Source organism: Oncorhynchus mykiss, chromosome 3, assembly GCF_057628025.1.
Source record: "Oncorhynchus mykiss isolate SJ-2025 chromosome 3, ASM5762802v1, whole genome shotgun sequence".
Taxonomy (NCBI): domain Eukaryota; kingdom Metazoa; phylum Chordata; class Actinopteri; order Salmoniformes; family Salmonidae; genus Oncorhynchus; species Oncorhynchus mykiss.
In genome coordinates, this window is record NC_143024.1 from 11340750 (window position 1) to 11353888 (window position 13139).

Here is a 13139-nt window from a genome sequence, read left to right on the forward strand (position 1 = left end):
CGTGCCATTGGAACACAGGAGTGATGGTTGCTGATAATGGGCCTCTGTACGCCTATGTAGATATTCCATAAAAAATCTGCCGTTTCCAGCTACAATAGTCATTTACAACATTAACAATGTCTACACTGTATTTCTGATCAATTTAATGTTATTTTAATGGACAAAAAAATGTGCTTTTCTTTCAAGAACAACGACATTTCTAAGTGACCCCAAACATTTGTCTGTAAGTATGCCTCTCTCTCTCTCTCTCTCTCTCTCTCTCTCTTTCTCTCTCTCTCTCCTCTCTCTCTCCCTCTCTCTCCTCTCTCTCTCTCTCTCTCTCTCTCCTCTCTCTCTCTCTCTCTCTCTCTCCTCTCTCTCTCTCTGTCTCTCTCTGTCTCTCTCTCTCTCTCTCTCTCCTCTCTCTCTCTCTCTCTCTCTCTCTCTCTCTTCTCTCTCTCCTCTCTCTCTCTCTCTCTCTCTCTCCTCTCTCTCTCTCTCTCTGTCTCTCTCTGTCTCTCTCTCTCATCTCTCTCTCTCTCCTCTCTCCCTCTCTCTCTCCTGTCTCTCTCTCTCTCTCCTCTCTCTCTCTCTCTCTCCTCTCCCTGTCTCTCTCTCTCTCTCTCTCTCTGTCTCTCTCTCTCTCTCTCTCTCTTTCTCTCTCTCTCTCGGTGTGCATGCGTGTTTACATTCGTGCATGCATATGCATGTGTGATGGACTGTACCTGATGTTGGAAGACCTGTACTCGTGAGTGTCGGTCCTGTTCTCTCTGCTCCAGTTGGGAGTGCAGCAGCCGTAGTTCTCCCCTCAGCTGGCTCTTCTCTCCCTGTAGTCCATACAGAGACTCTACCAGCCTGTGGAGCCCTGCCCCGGCACCAGGGACATCAGCACCACACTCACCTAAAGGCAGACAATACTCTAGGATTATGACAGACATCTTTGTCATTATACTCATTCTCAGCAGCAGTATTATCATCATCATCACCACCATCATCAACATCATCACCAACATTAGCATCAACATTAGCATCACCCACTTTCATCATCATCATCATCATCATCATCATCATCATCATCATCATCATCATCATCATCACTATTGCCACTATTATCATCATCACCACCATCCTTATCAACATTATTATTACCACCATCATCACTATCACCATCACCACTATCGCCTCTATCCCTCACTATCACCACTATCACCATTACCACTGTCACTCCTATCACCACTATTATCATCACCACTATCACCATTACCACTATCACTCCTATCACCACTAGTATCATCACCACTATCACCACTATTATCATCACCACTATCATCATCACCACTATCACCATTACCACTATCACTCCTATCACCACTATTATCATCACCACTATCACCACTATCACTCCTATCACCACTATTATCATCACCACTATCATCATCACCACTATCACTCCTATCAACACTATTATCATCACCACTATCACCACTATTATCATCACCACTATCACCATTATCACCACTATCATCATCACCACTATCACCATTATCACCACTATCATCATCACCACTATCCCCATCATCACCACTATCACCATCATCACCACTATCACCATTATCACCACTATCATCATCACCACCACCACTATCATCACCACCACTATCGCCATTATCACCACTATCACCATCACCACTATCATCATCATCATCACCACTATCATCACCACCACTATCACCATCATCACCACTATCACCATTATCACCATTATCATCATCATGTAGAAATACAATGTATCAACATCATAGTAGTCACACAGCCATCATAGTAGTCACACAGCCATCATAGTAGTCACACAGTAGTCATAGTAGTCACACCGTAGTCATAGTAGTCACACAGTAGTCATAGTAGTCACACAGCCAGCATAGTAGTCACACAGTAGTCATAGTAGTCACACCGTAGTCATAGTAGTCACACAGTAGTCATAGTAGTCACACAGTAGTCACATAGTAGTCGCACAGTAGTCATACTGGTCACACAGTAGTCACACAGTAGTCATAGTAGTCAGACAGTAGTCAGACAGTAGTCAGACAATAGTCACATACCAGTGACATGGTAGTTACTCAGTAGTCATACAGTAGTCAGACAGTAGTCACACCGTAGAGTAGTCAGATAGTAGTCAGATAGCAGTCACTCAGTAGTCACATAGCAGTGACTTGGTAGTTACTCAGAAGTCAGACAGTAGTCACATAGCAGTCATTCAGCAGTCACTCAGTAGTCATACAGCAGTGACATGGTAATTACTCAGTAGTCAGATAGCAGTCACTCAGTAGTCAGACAGTAGTCACAAGGTCGTCACATTTTAGTCACATAGTAGTCATACAGTAGTCACATAGTCATCGCATAGTAGTCACATCTAATGCACAAAGTGAAGGTGTATGGTCCTCACTCACAAGCACTGCCTTTAGTCTACAACCTTTATAAAGGTCAGGCAAAGCAAGTGAGACCAGTCCTGTGTCCCAGATGGCACCCAATCCTCTTTCTAGTGCACGACTTTTAACCAGAGCTACAGTACTTTAGGGCCCTGGTCAAAAGTAGTGCACTAGAAAGGGAATAGGGTGCAACCCTCTCAGAACATGGTGCCCAGTAGATGTTTTAATCAGTTTCCTCCTCATGCATGATGTATGGTGTTCTGTCTCTGCCAGGACTGTTTCTGTTTCTGTTTCCTGTTCTCTACACTAATCAACCACGCAGCCTCTGGTTGAATCACGCAGCCTCTGTCAGCTCTGCTGTGCTGTGTCACTGTTTTAGGAGGTGGGGAGAGGTGGTAATTGGAGGGAGACAGGGGAGAATGAGGAGAGGGGGGGTGGGGGTCTACATAGCCAGAGGAGATGCTGGATGTTTAACTCAAGGGCAGATGCAGACACGTGATCCTGGGAAAATGTGATGTGGGGGGGGGGGGCAGGCTTTAATGTTTTCCACTCGGGTGGAAGTAATGGCATCAGCCTGCTAGTTAAACCTGCCTTTTACCTCACATGCTAAATGAAGTTTGGGTAAATATTAAATGATCCATGTTAAATGTCTCAAAGACTATTTAACAATGTCTAAGTAGAGTAAAGCAACATTATCACAGGTAGAGTTTAGACACTGCGTTGTAGACGAGCTACACGATAAACAACTAACGAGAAGAGAAATGTGGAATGTGTTTCAGCTTTGCACAACATGCACATTTATAACATCCTGGAGAGTCTTTGGGTATGAATGACGGGGGGATTGTGGAGAATCTCCCAACTCACACACCGTGTAGATCATCATCGGAACACATCTCTTTAGAAGGGATAGAACACCGTCTACTAACATCCTGGAGAGTCTTTGGGTATGAATGACGGGTGATTGTGGAGAATCTCCCAACTCACACACCGTGTAGATCATCATCGGAACACATCTCATTAGAAGGGATAGAACACCGTCTACAAAAACAAACAGCAACGCAGGAGAACAGAACAACACACTACAGTAGCTGTTGTTGACTTCCCTTCAGAGAGGCAGAGCGCCCAATTGTCATACCTGTCATAAAAGTAAAGACAACTTCATAGAAAATGACTCTAGTAAAAGTGAAAGTCACCCAGTAAAATAGTACTTGAGTAAAAGTCTAAAAGTATTTGGTTTGAAATATACTTAAGTATCAAAAGTAAATGTAAATGTAGAAATATTTTCAAATTCCTTATATTAAGCAAACCAGACGGCACACTCATCATTTACAGATAGCCAGGGGCACACTCCAACACTCATCATTTACAGATAGCCAGGGGCACACTCCAACACTCATCATTTACAGATAGCCAGGGGCACACTCCAACACTCATCATTTACAGATAGCCAGGGGCACACTCCAACACTCATCATTTACAGATAGCCAGGGGCACACTCCAACACTCATCATTTACAGATAGCCAGGGGCACACTCCAACACTCATCATTTACAGATAGCCAGGGGCACACTCCAACACTCATCATTTACAGATAGCCAGGGGCACACTCCAACACTCATCATTTACAGATAGCCAGGGGCACACTCCAACACTCATCATTTACAGATAGCCAGGGGCACACTCCAACACTCATCATTTACAGATAGCCAGGGGCACACTCCAACACTCATCATTTACAGATAGCCAGGGGCACACTCCAACACTCATCATTTACAGATAGCCAGGGGCACACTCCAACACTCATCATTTACAGATAGCCAGGGGCACACTCCAACACTCATCATTTACAGATAGCCAGGGGCACACTCCAACACTCATCATTTACAGATAGCCAGGGGCACACTCCAACACTCATCATTTACAGATAGCCAGGGGCACACTCCAACACTCATCATTTACAGATAGCCAGGGGCACACTCCAACACTCATCATTTACAGATAGCCAGGGGCACACTCCAAAACTCATCATTTACAGATAGCCAGGGGCACACTCCAACACTCATCATTTACAGATAGCCAGGGGCACACTCCAACACTCATCATTTACAAATGAAGAATTTAATCTGCCAGATCAGAGGCAGTAGGGATGACCAGGGATGTTCGCTGTTTAGTGAGTCCTCCAGATCAGAGGCAGTAGGATGACCAGGGATGTTCTCTGTTTAGTGAGTCCTCCAGATAAGAGGCAGTAGGGATGACCAGGGATGTTCTCTGTTTAGTGAGTCCTCCAGATCAGAGGCAGTAGGGATGACCAGGGATGTTCTCTGTTTAGTGAGTCTGCCAGATCAGAGGCAGTAGGTATGACCAGGGATGTTCTCTGTTTAGTGAGTCCTCCAGATCAGAGGCAGTAGGGATGACCAGGGATGTTCTCTGTTTAGTGAGTCTGTCAGATCAGAGGCAGTAGGATGACCAGTAGGGATGACCAGGGATGTTCTCTGTTTAGTGAGTCCGCCAGATCAGAGGCAGTAGGGATGACCAGGGATGTTCTCTGTTTAGTGAGTCCTCCAGATCAGAGGCAGTAGGGATGACCAGGAATGTTCTCTGTTTAGTGAGTCCTCCAGATCAGAGGCAGTAGGGATGACCAGGAATGTTCTCTGTTTAGTGAGTCCTCCAGATCAGAGGCAGTAGGATGACCAGGGATGTTCTCTGTTTAGTGAGTCCTCCAGATCAGAGGCAGTAGGGATGACCAGGGATGTTCTCTGTTTAGTGAGTCCTCCAGATCAGAGGCAGTAGGGATGACCAGGAATGTTCTCTGTTTAGTGAGTCCTCCAGATCAGAGGCAGTAGGGATGACCAGGGATGTTCTCTGTTTAGTGAGTCAGCCAGATCAGAGGCAGTAGGGATGACCAGGGATGTTCTCTGTTTAGTGAGTCCTCCAGATCAGAGACAGTAGGGATGACCAGTAGGGATGACCAGGGATGTTCTCTGTTTAGTGAGTCCCCCAGATCAGAGGCAGTAGGGATGACCAGGGATGTTCTCTGTTTAGTGAGTCCTCTAGATCAGAGGCAGTAGGATGACCAGGGATGTTCTCTGTTTAGTGAGTCCCCCAGATCAGAGGCAGTAGGGATGACCAGGGATGTTCTCTGGATAAGTGCGTGAATTGGACCATTTTCCTGTCCTGCCTGAGCATTTTAAATGTAACAAGTACTTTTGGGTGTCAGGGAAAATGTATGGATTAAAAAGCACATTATTTTCGTTAGGAATGTAGTGGAGTAAAAGTAAATAGTAAAGTATATATAAATAAAGTAAAGTAAAGTTCAGATACCCCCCAAAACGACTTGTGATACTTCAAAGTATTTTTACTTCAGTACTTTACACCACCAGTTTTCTGCTCTGACCGGCCTGCAGAAAACACCGATCACAGAAACAACCAGAAAGCCTTTCCTTTCCTCCACCAGGACACACAGCCTGCATCACAAATCTTTCCCTATTCATTTAACCTTTATTTAACCAGGTAGGCCAGTTGAGAACAAATTCTTATTTACAATGACGACCTACCCCTGCCAAACCCGGACGATGCTGGGTCAATTGTGCACCGCCCTATGGAACTCCCAATCACGGCCGGTTGTGATACAGCCTGGATTTGAACCAGGGTGTCTGCAGTGACACCTCTAACACTGAGATGCAGTGCCTTAGACCGCTTCACTCGGGAGCCCATATTCCCCCCAGGGCCCTTGTAAGGGGTGCGTAACTGGTGGCAGGGAAGTCAGATGCAGGAGAGCAGAACTAGGTAATAGCCGGAGCAGTTTAATTTAAAAAACCAACGGCATAAAGAAATAATCAACATGGGTACAAAACCTGACGCGCACCAGTCAACATGTCACAAGCACTACAACATACAATACCACACAAAGACATGGGGGGAACAGAGGGTTAAATACACAACAATTAATGAGGGTAATGAAAACCAGGTGTGTAGGAAAACAAGACAAAACAAATGGAAAATGAAAAGTGGATCGACAATGGCTAGAAGACCGGTGACGCCGACCGCCGACCGCCGCCCGAACAAGGAGAGGAACCGACTTCGGTGGAAGTCGTGACAGCCCTGGTCAAATGTTACCCTATTCCCCCCAGGGCCCTGGTTAAAAGTATTGCACTATATATAGGGAATAGGTTGCCATTTGGGAGTGGGAGGCGGCTCAGACCTGCAGAACAACCAAACAACCTTTCCTTTCCAGCACCAGGATCATAACACTGGGAAGTGTGGGAAGTGCCCCCCTCCCATCCCTGTCCCAGGGCTATTTATATCTGACACGTACACGTGGAGGTCTAGCATCTAGCATGTGACGGAGGCTGGTATGTAAGTGCAGTGGAGGGAAGAGAGAGCAGCACTCACAGGGATAGTTTATTCATGATATAACAACTGATTCCCTGGCCAAGTACCATAGTACCATTGTACCATACATCCATCTCTTTATCTAACTCTGTCTAACACTCACAGGGATAGGTTATAACAACTGATTCCCTGGCCAAGTACCATAGTACCATTGTACCATACATCCATCCCTTTAGCTAACTCTGTCTAACACTCACAGGGATAGGTTATAACAACTGATTCCCTGGCCAAGTACCATAGTACCATTGTACCATACATCCATCTCTTTATCTAACTCTGTCTAACACTCACAGGGATAGGTTATAACAACTGATTCCCTGGCCAAGTACCATAGCGCCACCATCCATCTCTTTATCTAACTCTGTCTAACACTCACAGGGATTGGTTATAACAATTGATTCCCTGGCCAAGTACCATAGTACCACCATCCATCTCTTTATCTAACTCTGTCTAACACTCACAGGGATAGGTTATAACAACTGATTCCCTGGCCAAGTACCATAGCGCCACCATCCATCTCTTTATCTAACCCTGTTTGACGCGTAATGAGAGGAAGTGATGCCTGAGGTCTCCCACTTAGGAGAGCCACACATTCTGCTGCAGAGCAGAGAGAACCTCGTTTTGGTTCATCAAGTGGCATGTTTCTCCAGGGTTATACTGTACTAGACAGAGAGCAGTATACTGTATTAGGAGAGAGGAGGGATCACTTACTATGCAGGGCCCACTGTCACTGTCACACCAATCTGTCATGACATCCTAAACACTCAAATGAGTAACTCATTTGATTTTGGGTGCCGACATTACTGTCACAACTACAGCCACACACACACATTACAGAACATTCATGATATTATACATTATACAGCCACACACACATTACAGAACATTCATGATATTATATACATACAGCCAACACACACATTACAGAACATTCATGATATTATACATTATACAGCCACACACACATTATAGAACGTTCATAATATTATATACATACATATACATACAGCCAACACACACATTACAGAACGTTCATGATATTATATACATACAGCCACACACACACACACACACACACACACACACACACACACACACACACACACACACACACACACACACACACACACACACACACACACACACACACACACACACACACACACACACACACACACACACAGATAGGTTGATAAGTGTGAGGGAGGGCTGTCCTTCTTCTGTTGTCCAAAGCAGATTATCTGATTAAATCTAAAGGAGAGCAGATCCCTCAACACCATCCATGGCTTTGAGGTCAGTTCGTCTGCATCCCAAAGGTCATCCTATCCTCTACATAGTGCATTACTTTGACCAGCCAAAGGCCACTATCTTTGGAATAGGGTTCCATTTGTGACACAACTACAGTCTGATGTCATTCCTCATCCCTAATTCCAACTTGATTTACACCAACAGCCCTCTTCTAAGAAGCCTGAACATTGTGGAATAGATTGCTTTTCTCCCAAACTCTCTGCCGTATTCTACATCCCGAAGGGAACCCTATTATAGAGCACTGTTGACCAAGGCCCTATGGGAACGTTACCCCTCTGCTCTCAATTCAATTCAATTCAAGGGGCTTTATTAGCATGGGAAACATGTGTTAACATTGCCAACGCAAGTGAGGTAGATAATATAAAAAAGTGAAATAAACAATAAAAATGTACTCTCTATGACTAGCACTGTCTCCTCCCTTGTCTCTCTACAGTGAAAGTAAATACCTGAGTTTCCACAGCCACTCTCTTCACGTGATGCAAGACATTATAACCATCCACTGGGTTTTTTCATACAAGCACCAAATAAATAGCCAATATCTCTGTCAGGTGTAGCCTGTTTTCTTTTCTCTGTAGTACAGACTGGAATATACCCTCCCTCCCTCCCTCCCTCCTCCCTCCCTCCCTCCCTCCCTCCCTCCCTCCCTCCCTCCCTCCCTCCTTCCCTCCCTCCCTCCCTCCCTCCCTCCCTCCTCCCTCCCTCCCTCCCTCCCTCCCTCCCTCCCTCCCTCCCTCCCTCCCCATTTATGACCTTTTACCATAAATCTCCTTAAAAGGACTCCTTCCATTTTCTCCCCCTCTGTCTTCCACTTCCTTTCCATCGTCTCCCCACACCTTACACCTCCATCCCCTGCTCCACCTCTCTCACTCTGTCGTTCCTTCTCTTTCTTCTGATCCTGGACTCAAACCCCCTTGAAATGTAATCCCCCCACCTAACATCTCCATCCCCCACTCCACCTCTCTCACTCTGTCGTTCCTTCTCTTCCTCTGATCCTGGACTCAAACCCCCTTGAAATGTAATCCCCCCACCTCCTCCCACTTCACACCATGTTAATACCTCCCTCCAACCCCCTCCCAAACCCATTCTCTCTCTCTCCTCTTGTCTCACCTCCTCTCCTCCCCTCCTCCCCTCCGCTTGACTTATACCCTTCCTTCTCCCCCTACTTCCTTGTACCCCCCTCCTTCCCTCCCTCCCCTGTCTCACCGTCGCTCCCCGGGGTGCTCGGTGTGTATTGCTGGGTGTTGATGACCTCCTCCAGGCTGTCGATGACGCTGTTCTTATCTCTCAGCCTCTGACGGTACGATGTCCTCAGGGTCTTCATCTGGCGGCGGTGCTGGGCCCGGTGCCTCTTCAGCTGGACCCGGTACTGATCAGCCTGCTGCTGCAGCTGCTGGAGGTGGGAGTACTGCTCCAGAAAACTCAGCAAGTGGGACATCACCGCCACCAAGGGAGACTCAGACATCAACTGGACCAGGAGGAAACGTGGGTTTAGATGGATTTCATCTAACAAGGCCAAGGCTTGAAGCAAGAAACTGTAGTAATTATTGCATGTGTACTTAACCCACGGAGACTCCCACAACTAGACCAGCAGGAAGTTTAGATACAGCATCAGTTATAAGAAGGTCATGGCTACAACTAGACCAACAGGAAGTTTAGATACAGCCTCAGTTATAAGAAGGTCATGGCTACAACTAGACCAACAGGAAGTTTAGATACAGCATCAGTTATAAGAAGGTCATGGCTACAACTAGACCAGCAGGAAGTTTAGATACAGCATCAGTTATAAGAAGGTCATGGCTACAACTAGAAGCAACAGTACTATTGTGTAAATGAGACCCTATATTGAGCACTACTTTTGACCAGGGCCTATAGGGAATAGGGTGCCAAGGTGTTTGCGGTGAAGCCTACCTTTCCTGCCGTCTCCAGCTGCACCTGGACCTCCCTCCTTTTCTCGTTCTCTTGTTTAAAGGACAGGAAGGCACCCAGAGGAGTGCATGCTGGGATATCGGGCACTTCACCACCTCCACCATCATCTTCATCACTCAGGGACAGGCCGTCACTATCACTGCTACTGCCTTGAAGAAAATACATCAGCATTTTAATAAGGGCATGAATTCATATGATCAATCACTGAGAAATCACCATAAATCACCATGAGAAATCACCATGAGAAATCACCATAAATCACCATGAGAAATCACCATGAGAAATCACCATAATTCACCATGAGAAATCACCATAAATCACCATGAGAGATATACCACATCAGAACAGTAGCTATTATCATTCCTGTTATTCCTATTCTACAGTAGCTATTGGGCTCCTGAGTGGCACAGCGGTCTAAGGCACTGCATCTCAGTGCAAGAGGCATCACTACAGTCCCTGGCTCAAATCCAGGCTGTATCACATCCGGCTGTGATTGTGAGTCCCATAAGGGCGGCGTACAATTGGCCCAGCGGCGTCCGGGTTTGGCCGGGGTACGCCGCCATTGTAAATAAATAAATTGTAAATTTGTTCATAACTGACTTGCCTAGATAAATAAAGGTAAAAACATTTGTTTTATCATTAAGCCTGGTATTTAAGTGTCTATTGATCACCATGAGGAATATCTATCTATACCATAATAACAGCAATTATCACTGATATCTGTCAGTAGTCAGTACAGTAGTTAAGTATTTAACCAGTGTTACAGTTGCCTCTATTTATAGACATTGTTGTCATAAAGCATCCACTCACTGGAGTCACTCAACCTGCTGCCACGCCCCCTTTTCTTCCTCTCCTTCCTGGGGGTGTGGCCTTTTATCCTCCTGCTCCTTGTTTCCATGGAAACACGTCCTGGCTCCTGATCACAGCAACAGACAGACAGGGGGATGGCAGAGAGCAGAAACAGACATTAGTGTTACTAAATACTGTTTTTACCTCCAACACAGACACGACACACACGTACACACTGCCAACCTGCAATGACACTGCCAGCCCAGATGCTGTTCACCATATACAATAAACCTACACAACATGTATGACAGCATGAACATCTCTCTCTACCGACATAAAATAGCATTTCAGATGTACGTCTGTGAGACTAGCAGTAACATATCCCCCAGACAGTAGACTTACAGAAATAGCTCAGTATCTATACAGTTTCCCTGCTGTCATGGGATTGGTTGTCCTGCTGATGGTTACCATCCTCTGATGACAAGACAAAGGAACCGCGTGGGGCTGTAGATAAACCCTGTTACTAGACTCTACTGAGGGTTGTAGATAAACCCTGTTACTAGACTCTACTGAGGACTGTAGATAAACCCTGTTACTAGACTCTACTGAGGACTGTAGATAAACCCTGTTACTAGACTCTACTGAGGACTGTAGATAAACCCTGTTACTAGACTCTACTGAGGACTGTAGATAAACACAATTACTAGACTACTGAGGACTGTAGATAAACCCTGTTACTAGACTCTACTGAGGGTTGTAGATAAACCCTGTTACTAGACTCTACTGGGGGCTGTAGATAAACACTGTTACTAGACACTACTGAGGGCTGTAGTAAACCCTGTTACTAGACTCTACTGAGGGTTGTAGATAAACCCTGTTACTAGACTCTACTGAGGACTGTAGATAAACACAATTACTAGACTACTGAGGACTGTAGATAAACCCTGTTACTATACTCTATTGAGGGCTGTAGATAAACCCTGTTACTAGACTCTACTGAGGACTGTAGATAAACACTGTTACTAGACTCTACTGAGGACTGTAGATAAACACTGTTACTAGACTCTATTGAGGGCTGTAAATAAACCCTGTTACTAGACTCTACTGATGACTGTAGATAAACACTGTTACTAGACTCTACTGAGGGCTGTAGTTAAACCCTGTTACTAGACTATACTGAGGGCTGTAGTTAAACACTGTTACTAGACTCTACTGAGGGTTGTAGATAAACCCTGTTACTAGACTCTACTGAGGGCTGTAGATAAACCCTGTTACTAGACTCTACTGAGGACTGTAGATAAACCCTGTTACTAGACTCTACTGAGGACTGTAGATAAACCCTGTTACTAGACTCTACTGAGGACTGTAGATAAACCCTGTTACTAGACTCTACTGAGGGCTGTAGTTAAACACTGTTACTAGACTCTACTGAGGACTGTAGATAAACCCTGTTACTAGACTCTACTGAGGGCTGTAGTTAAACACTGTTACTAGACTCTACTGAGGACTGTAGATAAACACTGTTACTAGACTCTACTGAGGTATCTGTATACTACACATTGTGAGCTTCCAAGTGCATTATATTAGTGCCCTGTAGTGCCCTTTATAGGGAATAGGATTCCATTTGGGCGTAGACGCTGTGACTAGACTCACCGCTGAGGCTCCGCCCTGAGCAGCTCCCAGGGATTCTTCCTCCTCCTTCTTGAAGACAGTGTAGAAGATGTAAACTAGCAGGGAGTAGAAGGCATACATCTCCCCTCCGTCTGGGACTCACTGTTACAGTGACAGTCACGGAACTAGATACCCAGGAAACACTGTCACGGTCCAACACTGCCTCGGCTCACTCTGCAGAGAGGAGAGAGAGAGAGAGAGAGAGAGAGAGCGAGAGAGAGAGAGAGAGAGAGAGAGAGAGAGAGAGAGAGAGAGAGAGAGAGAGAAGAGAGAGAGAGAGAGAGAGAGAGAGAAGAGAGAGAGAGAGAGAGAGAGAGAGAGAGAGAGAGAGAGAGAGAGAGAGAGAGAGAGAGAGAGAGAGAGAGAGAGAGAGAGAGAGAGAGAGAGAGAGAGAGAGAGAGAGAGAGAGAGAGAGAGATGACAATGTCGTTCTATAGCCGATTCATTTTCAATACACCAAATCTCCCAGGAGGGATGCCTATTCACTGACAACAAAGGCTCTGGCAGCTGAAAATATCAAATGCTGACGGATGAGGATGCCACAGAGAAAGACCGATTAGCATAGATCTGTCTAAATAGATCTGGCTGGTTACTCTTGATCTTTCCTCAGAGATCATCCTTCCATCTTCCTCTTTAATCCGTTTTCTG

General features: G+C 45.5%; 1 protein-coding gene across 2 annotated transcripts in view; it reads right to left on the minus strand.

Annotated features, from left to right (window-relative positions):
- Positions 1–13139, minus strand: part of LOC149984348 (kinesin-like protein KIFC3) — a 30937-nt gene that overhangs the window by 17478 nt on the left and 320 nt on the right. For both annotated transcript variants that reach the window (XM_090220597.1, XM_090220606.1), the window contains exons 2-6: positions 12474–12665; positions 10842–10947; positions 10014–10180; positions 9309–9570; positions 705–880 (exon numbers count right to left, since the gene is read on the minus strand). In XM_090220597.1, coding sequence (XP_090076723.1) covers positions 705–880; positions 9309–9570; positions 10014–10180; positions 10842–10947; positions 12474–12572 — 810 coding nt within the window. In that variant the 5' untranslated portion in view covers positions 12573–12665. The remainder of the gene's footprint in view (positions 1–704; positions 881–9308; positions 9571–10013; positions 10181–10841; positions 10948–12473; positions 12666–13139) is intronic.